Source organism: Pleurodeles waltl, chromosome 4_1, assembly GCF_031143425.1.
Source record: "Pleurodeles waltl isolate 20211129_DDA chromosome 4_1, aPleWal1.hap1.20221129, whole genome shotgun sequence".
Taxonomy (NCBI): domain Eukaryota; kingdom Metazoa; phylum Chordata; class Amphibia; order Caudata; family Salamandridae; genus Pleurodeles; species Pleurodeles waltl.
The window spans coordinates 36,207,084-36,223,665 of record NC_090442.1 but is presented as its reverse complement, the minus strand read 5'-3'; the positions used below and the strand labels follow the sequence as shown (position 1 = coordinate 36,223,665).

Below are 16,582 nucleotides of genomic sequence, written 5' to 3'. Positions count from 1 at the left end.
ATAAGCACACTTACAGCACCTACAGGGCTTTAAGGACACATACGGACATATTACCCATAAGCCTAGGCTAACTAAATCAAAGGTCAGTAGAGCTACAGAAACATATGTGCACATGGTACTCTTACCTGCTCCTCTGGTGCAACATAGAGCTGTCCATACAGCGGTAGGACCTCTTCTACAAGCTTCTCCAGCTCTTCTGGTGAAAAAGCAGGGCCCTTATCTTCTGTTGGACGTGGCATGATTGCTCCCAGAGGCAGTACGCAGAAGCTTAGGTTCTGGAGGTATTGCTGGCATCAGTGTCAGGATTCATCAGGAGATGGCGGTCACATCTTCCACGTTCACAACCGTCGCCGCTGGCGAACACTGCCATTGGCCCAAGACCGCCAGGGGCAGCAATGTATTCCAATGGCAATGTCCGCTGTGGTAGCATCTGCCTTCCACCATGACGACTTCCGCCTGGGGTCGTTGCCAATTGTCCTGGGATCGTTGCCAATTGGTCAGAAAAGTTATTGTTTGATGCGTCACAATGTGCGAAACATTGCTACTGCATTATCCTAAGTGCTGCCATTGTCCAAATATGTATATCTGTCCAGATTCTAGGTACATTGTAGGTATATTTTGTCATATTAAGTTTCAGAAATCTTTGGTGGCACAGTCATAACCCTCTCGGCCACGTGCAAAAAATCTTTTATTTTTTATTTTTTATAACAAACATTCTTTCATGTCAGTATCACTTATTCTCGCTGATGCATCTGTTTATGTGTACATATCTTAATTGAGGCAAGGGGGTGACATGTGACGGATGTGCCACTTTTGCCTTTGGTATGTGGTGTGTATCATGTTTTTATTTTATCATGTGGCGTGTCACATTTTTCATGTGACATTTGTAGTGTCACTGACAGGGGACCCAAAAACTGATGTACATATATTTATCTCTCATAGTTACCCTGGAATGAGAAGGGTCAGACAATCTTCCATGTACTGTCTACTAGCAGACTTGCCGACCATGGAGAATAAACATGTCATACAAATATACCACTGGGATTGGTAGACAATAAAGGATCTCTCTTGTCAGTTGTTAGCCAGATCTGATACCTGCCTTCAGTCATCCAAACAGCATACCACCCATTGTTCAAGTCATGTCAGTGCTGCACTTCCTGGCCACAAGCTCTTTCTAAAATACAATGGCCCTAACTGCAGGGATTTCTCAGCCTATGTTCAGTCTGGTCTTGAAGAATGTACTTCCTGCACGTTTGGAAACACCTGGACAGCTACATCCGATTCCACAATGTGAGGATTTGGTCATGAAGAGGTCTATCGAAATGCCTAAGTAGTCTGTTTGGTGGACCTCTACATTTCCCAAGTATGTGCACAGAACCCAGGATCAGTCCATGATGCCTTCATCATGCGGAACAGCTCTATCCCACAGCTGATGACACCAGTGAGGAACCCAACCACGCCAGGGGAAGTCCGCTTCAGTGAGGCCCATAGAAGGACAGGGCATGTCGGGGAGCGGGCCTTTGGACTCCTGATGGCAAGATTCTGCTGCATTGATAAGTCTGGTGGAGCCCTCCTCTACTCACTCGGCAGAGTTTGTCAGATCATTGTGGCCTGCTGCATGCTCCACAACCTTGCCCTGAGGCGACAGATCCCACACATCCCAGATGAGGGGGAGCTAGCACTTCCACCAGGTAATAATGCAGAAATGCAAAGTGAGGATGACAGCGATGAGGATGAAGGTGGAGACACGTGGGCAGATCTCATTAATCAGTACTTCACCTGAATGTAAGTATGTGATGTTCAGTAAATTGACTGACTCCGTGGGGTAGTGTAGGGCTCATGGTTGCTTGTAAATGGTCTCTATGTGACCATCAGACAGGTCATTTGCTGTCTTGCAGTATACATCTCAGGGTTTCAGGCACAATCTGAGAGACAACAATATTTTGAACAGAATATTCTAGCTGATGTAAGCCTTTAGCTGCCCTAACTCCTTGTCTACAAGTTTTGCCCTCTAGGTTTCTTCACTCTGTCCTCCTCATGTGGACATTTCTGAGTTGGGTCAATGGCAGGCTGCTTTTGCTGGTCTGGCATTTGAAGTGGACATGGATTGATCCATGTACTGTGTCATATATTTTGGCAGTGTATGAGTCCCATGCCCAGGCTGGCAGGAAAGTAGGATGGCAGAGATCCCAGGCATAGATCTGTTTGCCATGTTTGCCATGGTATGTGGAGCCAATGTTGTCATGTGTGTGATCATATGTCTTTGACACACATCATCCTGCGCAATCCATTCACTCAACCTTCTCATAGTATTGGTAGTGACCCTGTTAGACTTGTATGTAGCTGTCATTGTGTTCCCTCATTGCAGGTCACTGTGCATGTGAGTCAACAATGACATATGTGATTGACATGCCTACAGATGCCTGAAAGTGAAAGGTTCTCTGACTAGGGACTGTTGTACTGTCCCCTGTCTGCTTGATGGGGCATGTTGGTTTGGTAGACATGGTATAGGTGTGTGACAAGGGTTGAGCTGATGATGATTTCCACAAATATGTTATCCTGAAGGACACAGTCTGACATCCCTTACTTCAGTGGTCAGGGGAAAGTTACTAACTCACACCTAGGCATTAACAAAAAGATATTTTTGGACATACTTGACTTTGACAGTCCTTACATTCGGTCAGCCTATGTGCTGCAAAGTGTAATAAATGGAGATTGGTGATTGTCCACTTGTGTCATTGTGTTTGTATTGATCCCCAAGATAACACTACCTGTGACATGTCCCTCCTCACATTTCCTTTTTATGAGTTCACCATGAGCATGAAAGAGAGTCCAGATTAACCAACTTACCTGGATGAAAAAAGACTAGGAGACATAGATAGTGTATTAGTTGTGTTTATTTTCGTGTGCACAGGAGATTGGGTTTAATGACCGCAAAAGAATAATGTTCAAACAGTAAAGGGATCAGTCATGGTGGATGTTATCATGTCAGTGGCTTCCATAAGATTTGATGTCCCAAGTCCAGTGTTCAACTAACCAGGTAAAGTGGAAAGTGGCTGTAGACTAGTCAACATGGTGCATTTGATGCACAAATAAGGAATCCATCAGTTAGGGGTTACTTTCTGGAAGTGGTTGTTGCCTTGCCATCTGCTCCTCCTGGGTGTTTGGCTGGATGTCCATGCTTGCGGGGGGGTCTTTAGCTACAAAGCCAGGAGTGTCTGAGGCATGTCCTTCCACTGGCAGAGCCGCCCTTCCACTGGCTGCCACAGATGTTGAAGGGCCTGGTGCAACTTGGCCAATGGAAGGGGTCTTGTGTTCAGGGTGGTGTGGATGTCTCTCAGCACCTGTTAGGGAGACCATGTGGGCATGACTTCCTGCTGGTTCTTCCTCTGCAGCCGTTTGATCTCCCCCATCATAGCAGATACCTGGCTCATCACGCCTTGGGATTGTTGGTAGGCTCCCAAGACTTGGGAGATAGGGTCCTGGCCCGAAGTGTCCTTAGCAGCTTCACACTGCTGGCCCATAGCATCGCTCCCACGTACCCTACCCCCACGTACCTATGCCCTTGGCACAGTTTGTCCACTGCCACTGGTGCCAGGTCTATCATTGTCAGGGTTTTCGAGTTGTGACACCGGTCCCTGGACAGGGGGGGGCACATGATGGTTCTTACTGTCCTTGGGAAACAGGTTTGGTGGAGACTGGTTGCCTGGGACGTAAATGCAACAGGGCTGGGAAGAGTCAATGTGGGCAGGGTGAGGCTGACAGTTGTCGTCTTACCAGGTTGCCCAGATTGGCCAGAGCTGTCCACAACGTACACACATTCAGGAGTGCCCTCCTCACTGAGAACTTCACCGGGGGGAAGTAACTGTCTCAGGAGTGCTTTGCATGGTCCTAGTGGCAGGTAGACCTGTTGAAGACATGAAACAGACAGTTACAGGTCGTGATGTGACATTTAGCACAAATCTTGATGGATAGATATGCTTTATTCCAGATATAGGTTGGCTTTGCATGATCCCCTTATGGGACAGTGACACCTGCAATTAATTATGAAGACCTGACATTTGGGGTACAGACAATTCCATTATAAGTTACCAGGATGTCAGAGTATCCTGGCACTTGGATGTCAGCTCATTGACTTATATCTTGGCAGCAGTGTAGCTTTGTATGTTTCTTGGTACCTTCCAGTTTGCAAAACTTCATTGTTGAGTTGACAGACAGCTGCATAATATCTTGTGCACACTAACCTGCCCATCAGATTTGGTGTAACCATTCTACCTGGCCATATATGACAGGTTACACCAAGTACGGCACACTGCATACATGTGAGATCCCCCTAGGTGAGTACATTTCTGTAGGGGATGGGAGGGAGAAGGGAGAGAGTAGCAGAGGACACAGTTGTAGCTGTGTGTTAGGGGTATGCCAGTGGCACCTGTCCTTGGCCTGCCTGTCAATGGCTGTCTTATGCCAACAGACAGTAAATTTACTATCCCCTAGGTAATTGCAGTTCTGTAGGTGATGAGAGGTAGAAGGGACAGAGTAGCAGAGGGCACAGTTGTGGCTGGTGTAAGTGGCATTGTATTAGCAGATGTCCATAGCATTGCTGTCATTCCCATTCCTCCATTGCTTAGTTTACATGCAAGGCTATTTTCATTATGGTACACTGTTCTGATTTTCTTATTGGTAGAACAGTGCCTGCTAGGAGTTGTAGTGCAGTCAGTCCCTGTACTTTCCACACTGTACACAGATACTGTGCCCCCAGGTGAGTTAACTTTACATGTGAGATGCCAGACAGGGTTATTCTGACAGTTGGACACTGGGGTGATGAGTGGGTTGACTGTTAAGTTGGCAAAAGGTGATCAGTGAGCATGCAGGAGAATACATTTTGGTGGCATTATTGGTATGGTGACTTACCCGGCTCAACTTCCCCAGGTATCCCTGCCAAGCCCTCAGGATGCAGGATGGCCAAGACCTTCTCTTCCTATGATGTGAACTGTGGGGGAGGAGTATTGTGGACCACCAACTGGTGCCTAGCGACATGGAGCGTGCCTTCCTCTTGAAGTTGTTCCACCTCTTCTTGATGTCGTCTCTTGTGCGTGGATAGCTGCCTGCAGAATTCACTCTATTGACTATTCTTTGCCACATTTTCATTTTCTTCGCTATTGTAGTCTGCTGGACTTGGGCTCCAAATAAGTGTGGCTCTACTCTGATAATGTCATCCACCATGACTAGTTGTCGCTGAAATGGGGATAATTTTGTGGTGACATGGTGGTGGTAGATAACACAAAAATAGAATGATGTGGTGTGGGTGCTTTGTGGTGAGGGGCTGACGGTTAGTAGAGGATGTTTAGAGGTGCTATTTTGTGTGGTGGGTGTGGAGTGAGGGGTGTGTGAAAGTTGGAAGGGTACTGTCTCGGATTTTCGGCTCTGGCTTCTATATGTGGCGTTGTGGATACAAAGGATTGTGGTGTGTGGAGGGGTGTGTTTTATATTGTAGTTCTGTAGGTGCGTCGGGTCTGTCAATGTGTGCCATCTGTATGGATTTTGAATCCATCCAATGTGGTGTTGTGTATTACTGTGGTGACCGCCGACTGCAGCGGTTCACGCTGCCAGTGGCAGACCGAAATGGAAGAACTGCCATTGTGATTTGTGAGTCGTAATAGGTTCGGTGGTTGGTTGACTGACTGGCGGTGCGGAGGGTGGAAAAATAGGCGGTCCAACCATCAGTGGTTGGACGCCTATTTCCCACCCTCCAGAGTCCTGGCGGTGTTGGGATTTTGGCTGTCTTTTGACAGGCTGGGTTGTGTAACTTGTAATACGGCGGTCTGTATGACCGCCAACATGGAGGTCTTTTGGCGGCCGTGGTGGTCTGGCAATCAGACCTCCAAACTTGTAATGAGGCCCATAGTCAGAATTCTGTTCTTGGTTAAGGGTACTATGTGAGAATAAACCGCTTCCCACTGATTGGTTTTGCAAGCAATCCAGAAGGCAAATGTGTTGATTGTTATGGGCACTTTGCCCATAGTAGCGTTTATAATCTGATAGTCTGTGTGGCAACCTGTGCCTGGGGCGTAGCTTGTACTGGAACTGTCCTGCCTGCTGTGTTGTGCAGCACATACTGTCTGAGTTGCCTGTATAAGAATACTGTTTGTGCCCAGCCCGATCATTACTTAAGGACCCAGTATGACATTCTGAGGTGTGTGAGGTAAGTGACCACCAAACCAATTTTGGTGTTCTTTGTAGGCCATGATATGCTTGGCAGGCATTTTACAGGAACAGCTGCAGCTATATTTGGGTGGATTGCCTAGTACCAGAATCTATTACATCAAACTCTTCCCATGAATCAATAAGTAAAAACTTTCAAAGGCACATGCAGAATGTGCATGTACCACAAAGGTTTCTGTGGTCCCTCCTCCCCCCGTGTGGACACCTCTGTCTTTGCAATATTATGTAACTGCTGCCCTGTAATTGACTCCTATCACAGCAGGACCCACCCATGTTTAGTGAACAGTTTCAACTAACCTGATATCTAAAATGCAGAAATCAAAGATAAGAAATATCCTTTTATGGGCCAACATTGGACAAACCTAGAGAAAACAGGAATTTTCTATCTAATCGCAAGGAAAGGAACAATATTACTATGGGCACCTCTGTATTTTTTTAATTGTTTATTGAGTGTGTCATCAAAACCGTACTTAAGAATCCAGATAAATTGAGCATGCGCCTCATTGGGCACCAATTATCATGATCTGCCCCCAGCCCTCCCGAACCACAGTGGATTTCTAACCCTCCTTCCCCTTGGAAGCAGGAACTTATTTCACTGCATCAACACAAATTAGAAATCTAGATAGACTGTGACCTGTACACAACTCACTAATCAATACAGTGTAGGTGGTGTTTTCTGGTCATGATTAGTCCCTTTTGATGAGTTCAGGGACACCGTGGAACTCCAAACCCTTTTTTATAAATGAATAACACACTTAAAATATCACTTGGAAACATGGATCGAAACTTTAAAATGTTTATTTATAAAACCCAAGTCTAGTGCATAAAATATGGACAATAACTATACATAATACAAAATAAATAGAGCAAAGCATGACATAACCAGTAAAAATAATATTTGTAAAGTGGATAGCCAGTTCCTAGCATCCTAACACTCTATTGCTACTTCTAAGCGCAATGCTAATATTGAGGAGAAGGACAAAGTGGCAGACCTATAAATTGAGTTTCTTAGGATGGATCACACAGCTTACCTTTTCTCATTATGAAGTAGCTGTTTAGCTATTCCCTATCACAGCCCTTGCCCAGGTGTGATAAACAGTGCCTGGCTGGAGGCTGCTTCTCTGCGCCACTCTGGGAGCCCCAAAGAAATCCTGACTGGGGCTGGTTTGGTGCAGCAAACCACGTTAACTTTTGGTGTGATCATTCCATCACAAAGCCGCTCCAAATAATATAGTATCTGATCACCAGTTTTATTTCATGTTTATAAGTTGGGCAACACTAAAGTCACAAAAATATAAAATAAGCATTGTGTAAAATGCATCATTTCAGTTCACTAGTAGACATTTTAGCTTTCACTGTAAGCGTCCATATTAACATATTAGCAATCAAAACCACCAGTCAGTATGGAGGGCATGTTGTAAGTTGGCCCGGGCAACCTCTCTTGCCATAAGTTCTCTCTGTGCGTCGTTTAAATAAAAATCTGAGTTCCTGTAAACTCACATCATTAAAATTTGTAATGTGTACTTGAATGGAAGCAAGTGTGGCAGGGCAGGGCAGGGTAGGGATTGATTTTAGGGACTTAAAGGTGTTCTCAATAATTTGCAGTTGTGTGTGTATTGCCCATAGTACGCCTGCCTCCGTGCTGATACGGATGCTGACTGTGACCTTAAAGGCCTCCCACGGTGAGTCCTCCCCTTACACAGTATCAGCATTCTTGTCAATGCAGTCAATAGCTGGGTGTAGTCCACCCCGGAATATTCTGGCATACAGGGTCCAGGAGAGCTGTTACCTGGAATCTCCACATGAACTGTGTGGGAATATGGTGGGGATTGAGATTACTAGTTTCAGGGGGCCATGATCAATCATCTTGGGCAGATGTGTTACCTCTGTTGCCCAGGCTCATATATCTTGAGTTACTAACCAAAAAATGTAGTTGAGACCATAATCAATGTACATATGAGGCGAACGTGTCCTCCTGTCAGGAGGGGTTTCGGAGTCTCCATATGTCAACAATTCCATATTACTCCATTCCATCCCATATAAACTTAGTGGAGTGCATTCTGGGCCAGTCTGTCTTGGCTCACCGGTCAAGCATTGAGTCCAAGTATGCGTTTGGATCCTCACCCCAGATGGTGGCTGTTGGTGGAAAGGTGTGTACGTGGTGCCAAAGTATCAGATAAAAACCCAGATCATCTATATTAGGCCCATACACATTTACCAGATTGATAGGTGTGACACAGAGGCTAACCTGCAATATCACATATCGGCCATGTTCATCCACTATGGAGTGTGTAACTGTGAAGGTGCCCTTTTTAAATCAAAATTTCCTCTGGAGTAGATCGAGTAGGAAGAGGCTAGCCTATGTACCACCCAGCAGGCACCAATAGCATGCTTTGTGTGGCGTGTTAAATCCATCTCTTAAGAACGAAACCTGCACATTGTCCCTGTCTAGGTATGAGAGTACATGCAGAGTTTTCCAAGGGTTATGAAGCCCTCGTATGTTCCAAGTCAGGAGAGCTTTGTGTCCACGGGACGGGGCCATAATTAGATTATAACAATAGTGACTGTACTGCAGGTAACTGTGAGTGGTATACAGTGCACAGGAGGAGCGTAGCACTGAGCAACACCTTGATGGCAATAGAAGCAGTAAACAATCAACTCCCTCCTTCACTCACTTCAGCATCCCAGTCATGCCAAGGAAATGCCCACAACCTGAAAAGAAAGAAAGCATATGCAAAGATGTAACATTATACATTGTATCAGTCAGCATTTTACCACACATTGAGCTGTCAGGAGATGGCTGGGAGGAACAGTAATATTCCGACTAGTGTGGTCAGTCCAAGATTCAAGGTCAACTCACACTGCAAGAGGCAAGACCTTCATCTACCCGATTAGAGTCCCGTACACCATGAGCAGAGAGGGGCCAGTGGGTGAGGTGACCAAACCATCCATGCAAAGTCAGTTGCCGTCCTCATCTATATTGTCTGTGGGCTGGTCTTGTCGTTCAAGGTGACAGTCTTAAGAAATTCCACTGCTGCCCTGGGGTTCGCAAATATTTTTGGAGTTCCACATTATTATATACTTACCTGTGCCAGGTAGAACATGGCTTTCTTGACAGGTAAAAAATCCTCTCAGGCTGCTTCCGTCACCATTGTGAAATCTGGGAAAAAGGCTATTGATTTGTCGTGGTATGAAATATCTTTCTTCTTGTGCGTCTGCTGGAGCACCGCATCGCGGTCACAGTAATTTAATAGTTTAGCTATTATCAGGAGATGGGGGGGCCCCGGCGGATAGTTGCATCATGAGAGATCGGAGGGCTTTGTCCACTACCAGCAGGTTCAACACATTTTCAGGACCAGAGTGTGGTTGGCAGTGTATCCACATAGTGCTCCATTTTGCCCATGTCAGAGGATTCTGGGATGCCAGTAATGTGCTGCCCCATTCTCTTTTATTTTAAGTAGTGACCCCCAGGGATAGGGATCCCGGGACCTAATAAGGCTTGGGGAAGGGTCCACACAGCCCCCCCCCCCAATAAGGCTCTGAGAGGGGGGTCCTTCCCTTTTAAGTAGCGACCCTGCGAATAAGGCTCTATGTGCCCCTGCTTCCTGGTGAAGCTTGAGGTTAGCTGCATGTGGGGGGTTCACTGCAGGGCCTGGTTGAAGTATGGGGATGGCTGCCTTTAGAGAGGTTGGCTGCAGGCCAGGCCTTTTGTCAAATTCCCCACTGTGGAGGGTGAACCTTGAGGTTAGCTGCACGTGGGAGGTTCGCTGCAGGGCCTGGCTGCAGTATGGGTATGGCTGCTTTTACAGGGGTTGGCCGCAGGCCAGGCCTTGTGTCAAACTCCCCACTGTGTACGGTGAAGCTTATGGTTAACTGCATGTTGGGGGTTCGCCACAAGGCCAGACTGCAGTATGGGGATGGCTCCCATTACAGGGGATGGCCGCAGGCCAGGCCTTGTGCCGAACTCCCCACTGTGCAAGGCAGAGCTTGAGGTTAGCTGTGTGTGGAGTGTTCGCTGCAGGGCCTGGCTGCAGTATGTGGATGGCTGCATTTACGAGGGTTGGCCGCAGGCCATGTCTTGTGTCGAACTCCCCACAGCGGATCTTAAGGTTAGCTGCATGTGGGGGGTTCGCTTCGGGGCCTGGCATTTCAGCAAACCTCCCGCCACAGAATGAAAAACCTAAAGGTGAAAGTAAAGTTAAAGTTATGTGTGATAAAAAATCTGTTTTTATTTATTTTTTAAAAACTTAGAAATTCACTAAATTGCCAAAGTTAAAGTAACGTTATAGTTAGGTGAATTTATCAGTGACAACATTAACACTTTGAAATAAATAAAAAAAACATAAATTCACTAGTTGTAGGTATGCGAGGTGATAAGCAGTGCATGGTGAGGGCACAAGTTATAGTTAATTTGGGTTGTTCACAAAATCTGTAGAGTTACTCAGACGTGTAGACATGCATATTTCTAGGACCCAGAACAGGGAGTGTAGCTACTCTGCCAAGTTCAAACAGTAGTAAGTCCAGCACGACGGATGGCCAAACCACTGGTACTTCAACACTCTCCTGTAGAACATAGTGGAGGTAGGGCCTTCAAATAAAACCCCATAGGAAATAATGTTAAAGTCAATTCAAGTATTTAAAATAGAGAAAAATAAAAAAAGAAAGTATGCAGTGTTATATATCATTCCAGATGGTAGGTGAAATTATCACAGTAAAGCACAGACAAAGACATGTCTCTAGAGTGAGCCTGGAGTGACTTCTGCATATACCCCATAGAATATATGACTGAGTTTTTAGCATCTTGGAAGATTTTCAACATCCACTCTCAGAACCAGAGTATTAGGATCAAGACTCGGGATAGACTGTGGCTATAGACATGTTACTAAACAAATCGCAAACAAATAACATATAAACTCTCCACTCCCAACCCCCTCTTTGGTCTGTGTATGTGATGCCTATTAGATTGTCGTTCAGGTGGATTTGAATACAGAGCGGATTGTCACTGTCATGCCACTACAAGTCCAGTTAGACTTGTGTACTCTATCTGAGACTCCCTCATATTTCTCACACAATCATGCCCCTTCATCAACGGAAACAGGGGGATCCCGTGATTCCTGTAATTTGAATATCATAGTCGACCAAGCTCGCAGATCATCTTCCAAGCGGTTGTCTTTGCAAACATGGCACACTTTTACCTTCTCAGCACTCACCCATTTAACTAATTCTTGCATGAAGGCATTGTGGGTAGTGGGCACTGGTCGGAGCCATGCCATAGCTATGAGTCTTCTAGCTAGAACAAGTCGAATAAGAACAAACGTCCTACTTAGGTGCTTCTTGGCAGATGATGGGAGGAGGCCCAACAGTATTGGTCGAATGTTTAGTTCTATCTCCCAACCTGAAGCCCTATTAATAGTATGTACCATGGCGTTCCAGTATAAGGATCGGGAGGGGCAGGGCCAAAACACATGCAGGAAATCCATATCGGTGCACCACACCGGGGGCAACCAGATGACCGATTGGGATAAATCGCATGGAGTGTTTGACAGGTAAGATATGTCTGATGGGTAGTATTATATTGTAGGAATTTGAAGCGGGTATTGGAGCTACCTAGGTACTCTTGTGCATCTTTTTCAGTCTGTGGTTTGTAGTGGCTCTCCAATTATCATCTCCCATTTGGTCTCTATGGGAAGTATTGTCACTGGGGGATCTGTGCATAGTGCCGAATATAAGTGGGAAATCAGCCTGCGTCCCCTGCCATGTTTAGCATGACTGACAACGCACTTGAGCTAGTCGGCTTACCAGTAAAGGAGGGCTGCACCTCTCGTACCACGTTAGAGATTTTCAAATATTGAAGGTACTGTCCTTCCCCTAAGGAGAACAAGGCAAAAAGCCTCCTTTCTGGTGATGGAACACTGTTCAATGTAGACCTCCCCGTAGTTTCTCATCCTCCATCTTTCCGTCTCTGTTCAGCATTAAGTTAATAGTGTTGTAGCATTATTTGTTATACATTTAAATATACAAACTTAGGGCCTGATTTATATTTCAGTGGACAGGTTACTATGTCACAACAGTGATGGATATCCTGTCCACCAAAATATGCATTCCATTATATCTGGTGGGATTTATACTTCGGCGGACGGGATATCTGTCACCGTTGTGATGCAGTAACTTGTCTGCCAAAATGTAAATCAGGCCCTTATTTTATATTATTATTTAATTTAAAATATTTGTACCCATTTATTATGAAGTTTAATAAACATATTTTTAATTTTTCTTACATTTTACCGTAGGGAGATATGCACTCTAACTGTAACATTTCCCTATGGTAAAGTATTGGGGATAAGTGAAAAACTTAATTTAATTAAAAAATATATATATATATATTTTTATGTGAAATAGTTCAGACAGGCATGCTACATGTGCTGAGATTTCCAGAAATGCTGTGCCTCCATCTTCTGGGTACCCTTGTCCTTTGAGATACTGTGTCAGCGAATGCCTAAATTTGCCTTTATTTTTACAGCCATATCAGTGCAGAATCAGAATGTGATTCAATCTAATAAAATTTAACAAAACAGCATTGAGACCTAATTAGTGTAAGCGAAGAAAATGCACTTTAAATGGACATAGCAAAATGTTTCAAACACAGTAATGCTATGTGAGTGTATAAATGTGATTCAGAATGTAGATTAATAGTCCAGACATTATTATCAATACACAGTTTTGATTAATACACAAAACCTTACGGAAGTGTGAATGAAGTTACCTTTGTTATATAGTTCATGAAGATTTACAGTTGGTACATACCTCCTGAAGAGTTACCCTTATTCACTTCCCGAAACTTACGTATCAGCGGCACATCCTGCCCCATCCTTTTTTCCACAATCTATTCTTGTTTATATGAAATCCTGACCATGTGCATCTCCCTAAAGCTGTACCTGTAGCATGTGCGTGCTCCGTGAATGCCCTTTCTTTACTAAGTTACTCTGTGAACGCTGGTAAATCACCTCCTTTTCTGAAGTAATAAGATGTGACATATGCAATAGACTTTTAGTTAATATATGCGTATGATCAAATATTCCATGCTAAGTTTCAAATATGGTTAGGAACAGATGTCTTTCACAGCCAGTTAAGTATTGTGTTTTCACATTCCATTGTGTTGACATTTTGTAATTTTAAATCTGTTTACATCCAACAGACAACAAATCTTGAATGCACAAAATGAATATGAAATATGAAAAGAATACTGAAATCTGCAAAGCATTGACAGAACAAATTGAGCTCCAGTACTGAGGAAAACTGAACGATCCTGGAAGGAGCAATCAAGAGCAATTCAGTGAATGCAAGAGTCTGAGCTGTACACCTGCACTGACAAACCACCTGCTGTATAAAGAAGTGTCCATACCAGCTTTAATCACAAGGATCAGTCTTATGCAGCTAGAGCAGGAGTCTGTTCTCTAAAATAACAGATCACCATTCAGTGCTCTAGGTGTCTTGTAAACTCTTTCAAATCAAACCACAGCAACCAGAGAAAGCACAACGGAGTGAAGCCAGACTTCTGAAGGATAAAGGAAAGAGGGGTTCTGCTGTCTAAAACACAGAGTGCTGTCCTAATGTGCACCAACCAGGAGGAGGACACATCTTTACCCTCAAGCATGCAAAACTTTCATCCAATCTAAAGACACAATCACCCAAAAAACAAACCTTACACATATTAAGAGGTTGACAAGTATTTAGTGGCCTTTGCACTTCATTTTTAAATCGGATATCAATTGTTCAAAATACCATGTACATGAAGCGAATGTGAAAATAATACAAGTGCTTTAGAAACTATGTTGCTCTTCAGGAAGAACAGTCATGGGATTTAGGCAGATATATACCTGACGAAGTGACACTGACCAAGAAAGAAACATAATTCACATGCAGTGACAGCTCGAGTTTGTTGTCACTACTAAAGCACCACCTGCAAAAGCACACAGGAGAAAAAACATTTCAGTTGTACTGAATGTGTTAAGAGCTTTAGTCAATCAGCGCTCCTAAAAGATCATCAACGAACAAAGACAGGGAAAATGTCATTCAGGTGCAGTGAATGTGTGATGAGCTTTCGTCACTTATCAAGACTGCGAAGTCATAAGCGAACCCACACAGGGGAAAAACCATTCAAATGCACTGAATGTGTGAAGAACTTTAGTCTCTTATCAAACCTACAAAGACACCAGCAAACACACAGAGGTGAAAAACCATACCATTGCAATGTATGTGGGAAGAGCTTTAGTCGGTTATCACACCTCCAAGTACATCAGCGAACACACACAGGGGAAAAACCATTCAAATGCACTGAATGTGTGAAGGGATTTAGTCAATTCTCAAACCTACAAAGGCACCAGCAAGCACACACAGGCGAAAAACCTTACCATTGCAATTATTGTGGAAGTAGTTTTAGTAATTCTTCAGCATTAATAAATCATCAGCGAACACACACAGGGGAAAAGCCATTCCAGTGCAATGAGTGTATGAAGAGCTTTAGTCAATTATCAAACCTATCTAGACACCAGCGAACACACACAGGGGAAAAACCATACCATTGTAATTATTGTGGAAGTAGTTTTAGCGTTTCCTCTGCATTAATAAATCATCAGCGAACACACACAGGAGAAAAACCTTTCATATGCACTGAATGTATGAAGAGCTTTAGTCGATTACCAGATCTCCGAAGGCATCAGCGAACACACACAGGAGAAAAACCATATCATTGTGGGGAATGTGTGAAGAGCTTTTGTCAATCATCAGAGCTCATAAGACATCAGCGAATACACACAGGGGAAAAACCATACCGTTGCAGTGAATGTGTGCAGAGCTTCATTCGGTTATCACAGCTGCAAAGACATTACCGAAAACACTCAGGGGAGACACCATACCATTGCAGTGAATGTGGAAGTGAATTTATTGACTCTTCAGCATTAAGAAGTCATCAGCGAACACACTCGGGGAAAAAACCTTTCAAGTGCAATGAATGTGAGAAATGCTTTAGTAAGTTATCAGATCTCCAAAGACATCAGCGAATACACACAGGGGAAAAACCTTATCATTGTGGGGAATGTGTGAAGAGCTTTAGCCAGTTATCACATCTCCAAAGCCATCAGCGAACACACAAGGAAAAGACGATACTATCGCATTGAACACAGAAGTAGGTTTAGTGAATCTTCAGCATTAAGGAATCATCAGGGAACATACACAATGCAAAAAACACTTGTATGCATTTAATGTGTGATGAGATGTTGTCGAGTATCAAACTTACAGAGACATCACTAGACACACAACATCACTGACTGAACATATAAAGAAATAATCACTCAAATGCAGCAAATGTGGCTGAAACTGATGTACATGAACAATACCACTGACCCATCTGTGGTCATGCACAGAAGAAAACAAGGGAAGTTATTGTGAGATGAACGAATTACAGATAATGATACCATTATAATTATGTGTGACTTTTAAATACCAGATAATAAAAAGTAGATGATAGAAGACCCAACTAGCAAGAGAGAAGAAAATACAGATATTTGTAGAAATTTTAAAGTGTCTGTTTCTTGTGATTGCTGATTTCAGTAAATATAAGAAAAAACATGAAATACAAAGAAACATATTGGTAGACTAGCACAGTGTGGACTTAAAGAAAAGAAACGTTGTTTTTTATTTTGTGAAGTAGAGTTATAAAAACAATCCAAGCACACCAAATCATGCTACCTGTAATAGCAACATTATGAACAATGCTTCGACTAAGAAGGGTATTTTCAGCTAATTTTAGGAATTAGTTCTAAAACCTATAAACCCAACGCACTCAGACGAATTTAAAAAGCAAACACTGGACAATATTCAAAGCTGATTGTGGTGTTTGGGCGCTATATGCTACAATGACAATTCCATGACAGCGGCAAGAGAACCGGGTCCAAAAGCACGAGAAGTGAAAGCTGGAAAATGTGGGCTGTAACTCTCCAGGTTAATGCTTGCAGTGCATAACATTTACCTCCCAAGACCTGACGCAGGAGAAGTGATGCACATTTCCTTCATCACTTGCATCTGTAAATGCATCCACCATAGTGGCACTTTCACAGAGGTGTCCAACATCGGGAGAGTTGTTGGCTCATCACTGACTATATAAATGATTCATGGTTAGGTTGATTGTATATAAGCATTTTTTATGAGTTTCTTATTTACTGATCATCATTCAATCAAATCTGAGTGGTGGAAGGACAGAATCGGTGTGTAATGGCAAAATTATTAACAAGAGAAAAAGTTTTTGAAACATTTAATATGTTTCTGAAAGCTAGATGGTTAGGGGGAAATTTAATCTTGAGCA

General features: G+C 43.7%; 1 protein-coding gene across 3 annotated transcripts in view; it reads left to right on the top strand.

The window, feature by feature from the left end:
* LOC138287331 (zinc finger protein 271-like) overlaps positions 1-15,801 on the top strand; it is a 147,276-nt gene extending 131,475 nt beyond the window's left edge. Inside the window, exons 1-2 of one of the 3 annotated variants that reach the window (XM_069227684.1) lie at positions 1,723-1,785; positions 13,418-15,801. In XM_069227684.1, the coding sequence (XP_069083785.1) occupies positions 14,289-15,398 (1,110 nt within the window). In that variant the 5' untranslated portion in view covers positions 1,723-1,785; positions 13,418-14,288 and the 3' untranslated portion in view covers positions 15,399-15,801. Of the gene's footprint in view, positions 1-1,722; positions 1,786-13,417 lie in introns of those variants that run through there. The other 2 variants (XM_069227685.1, XM_069227683.1) reach the window with 2 other exon arrangements.
* The last annotated feature ends 781 nt before the right edge of the window (positions 15,802-16,582 follow it).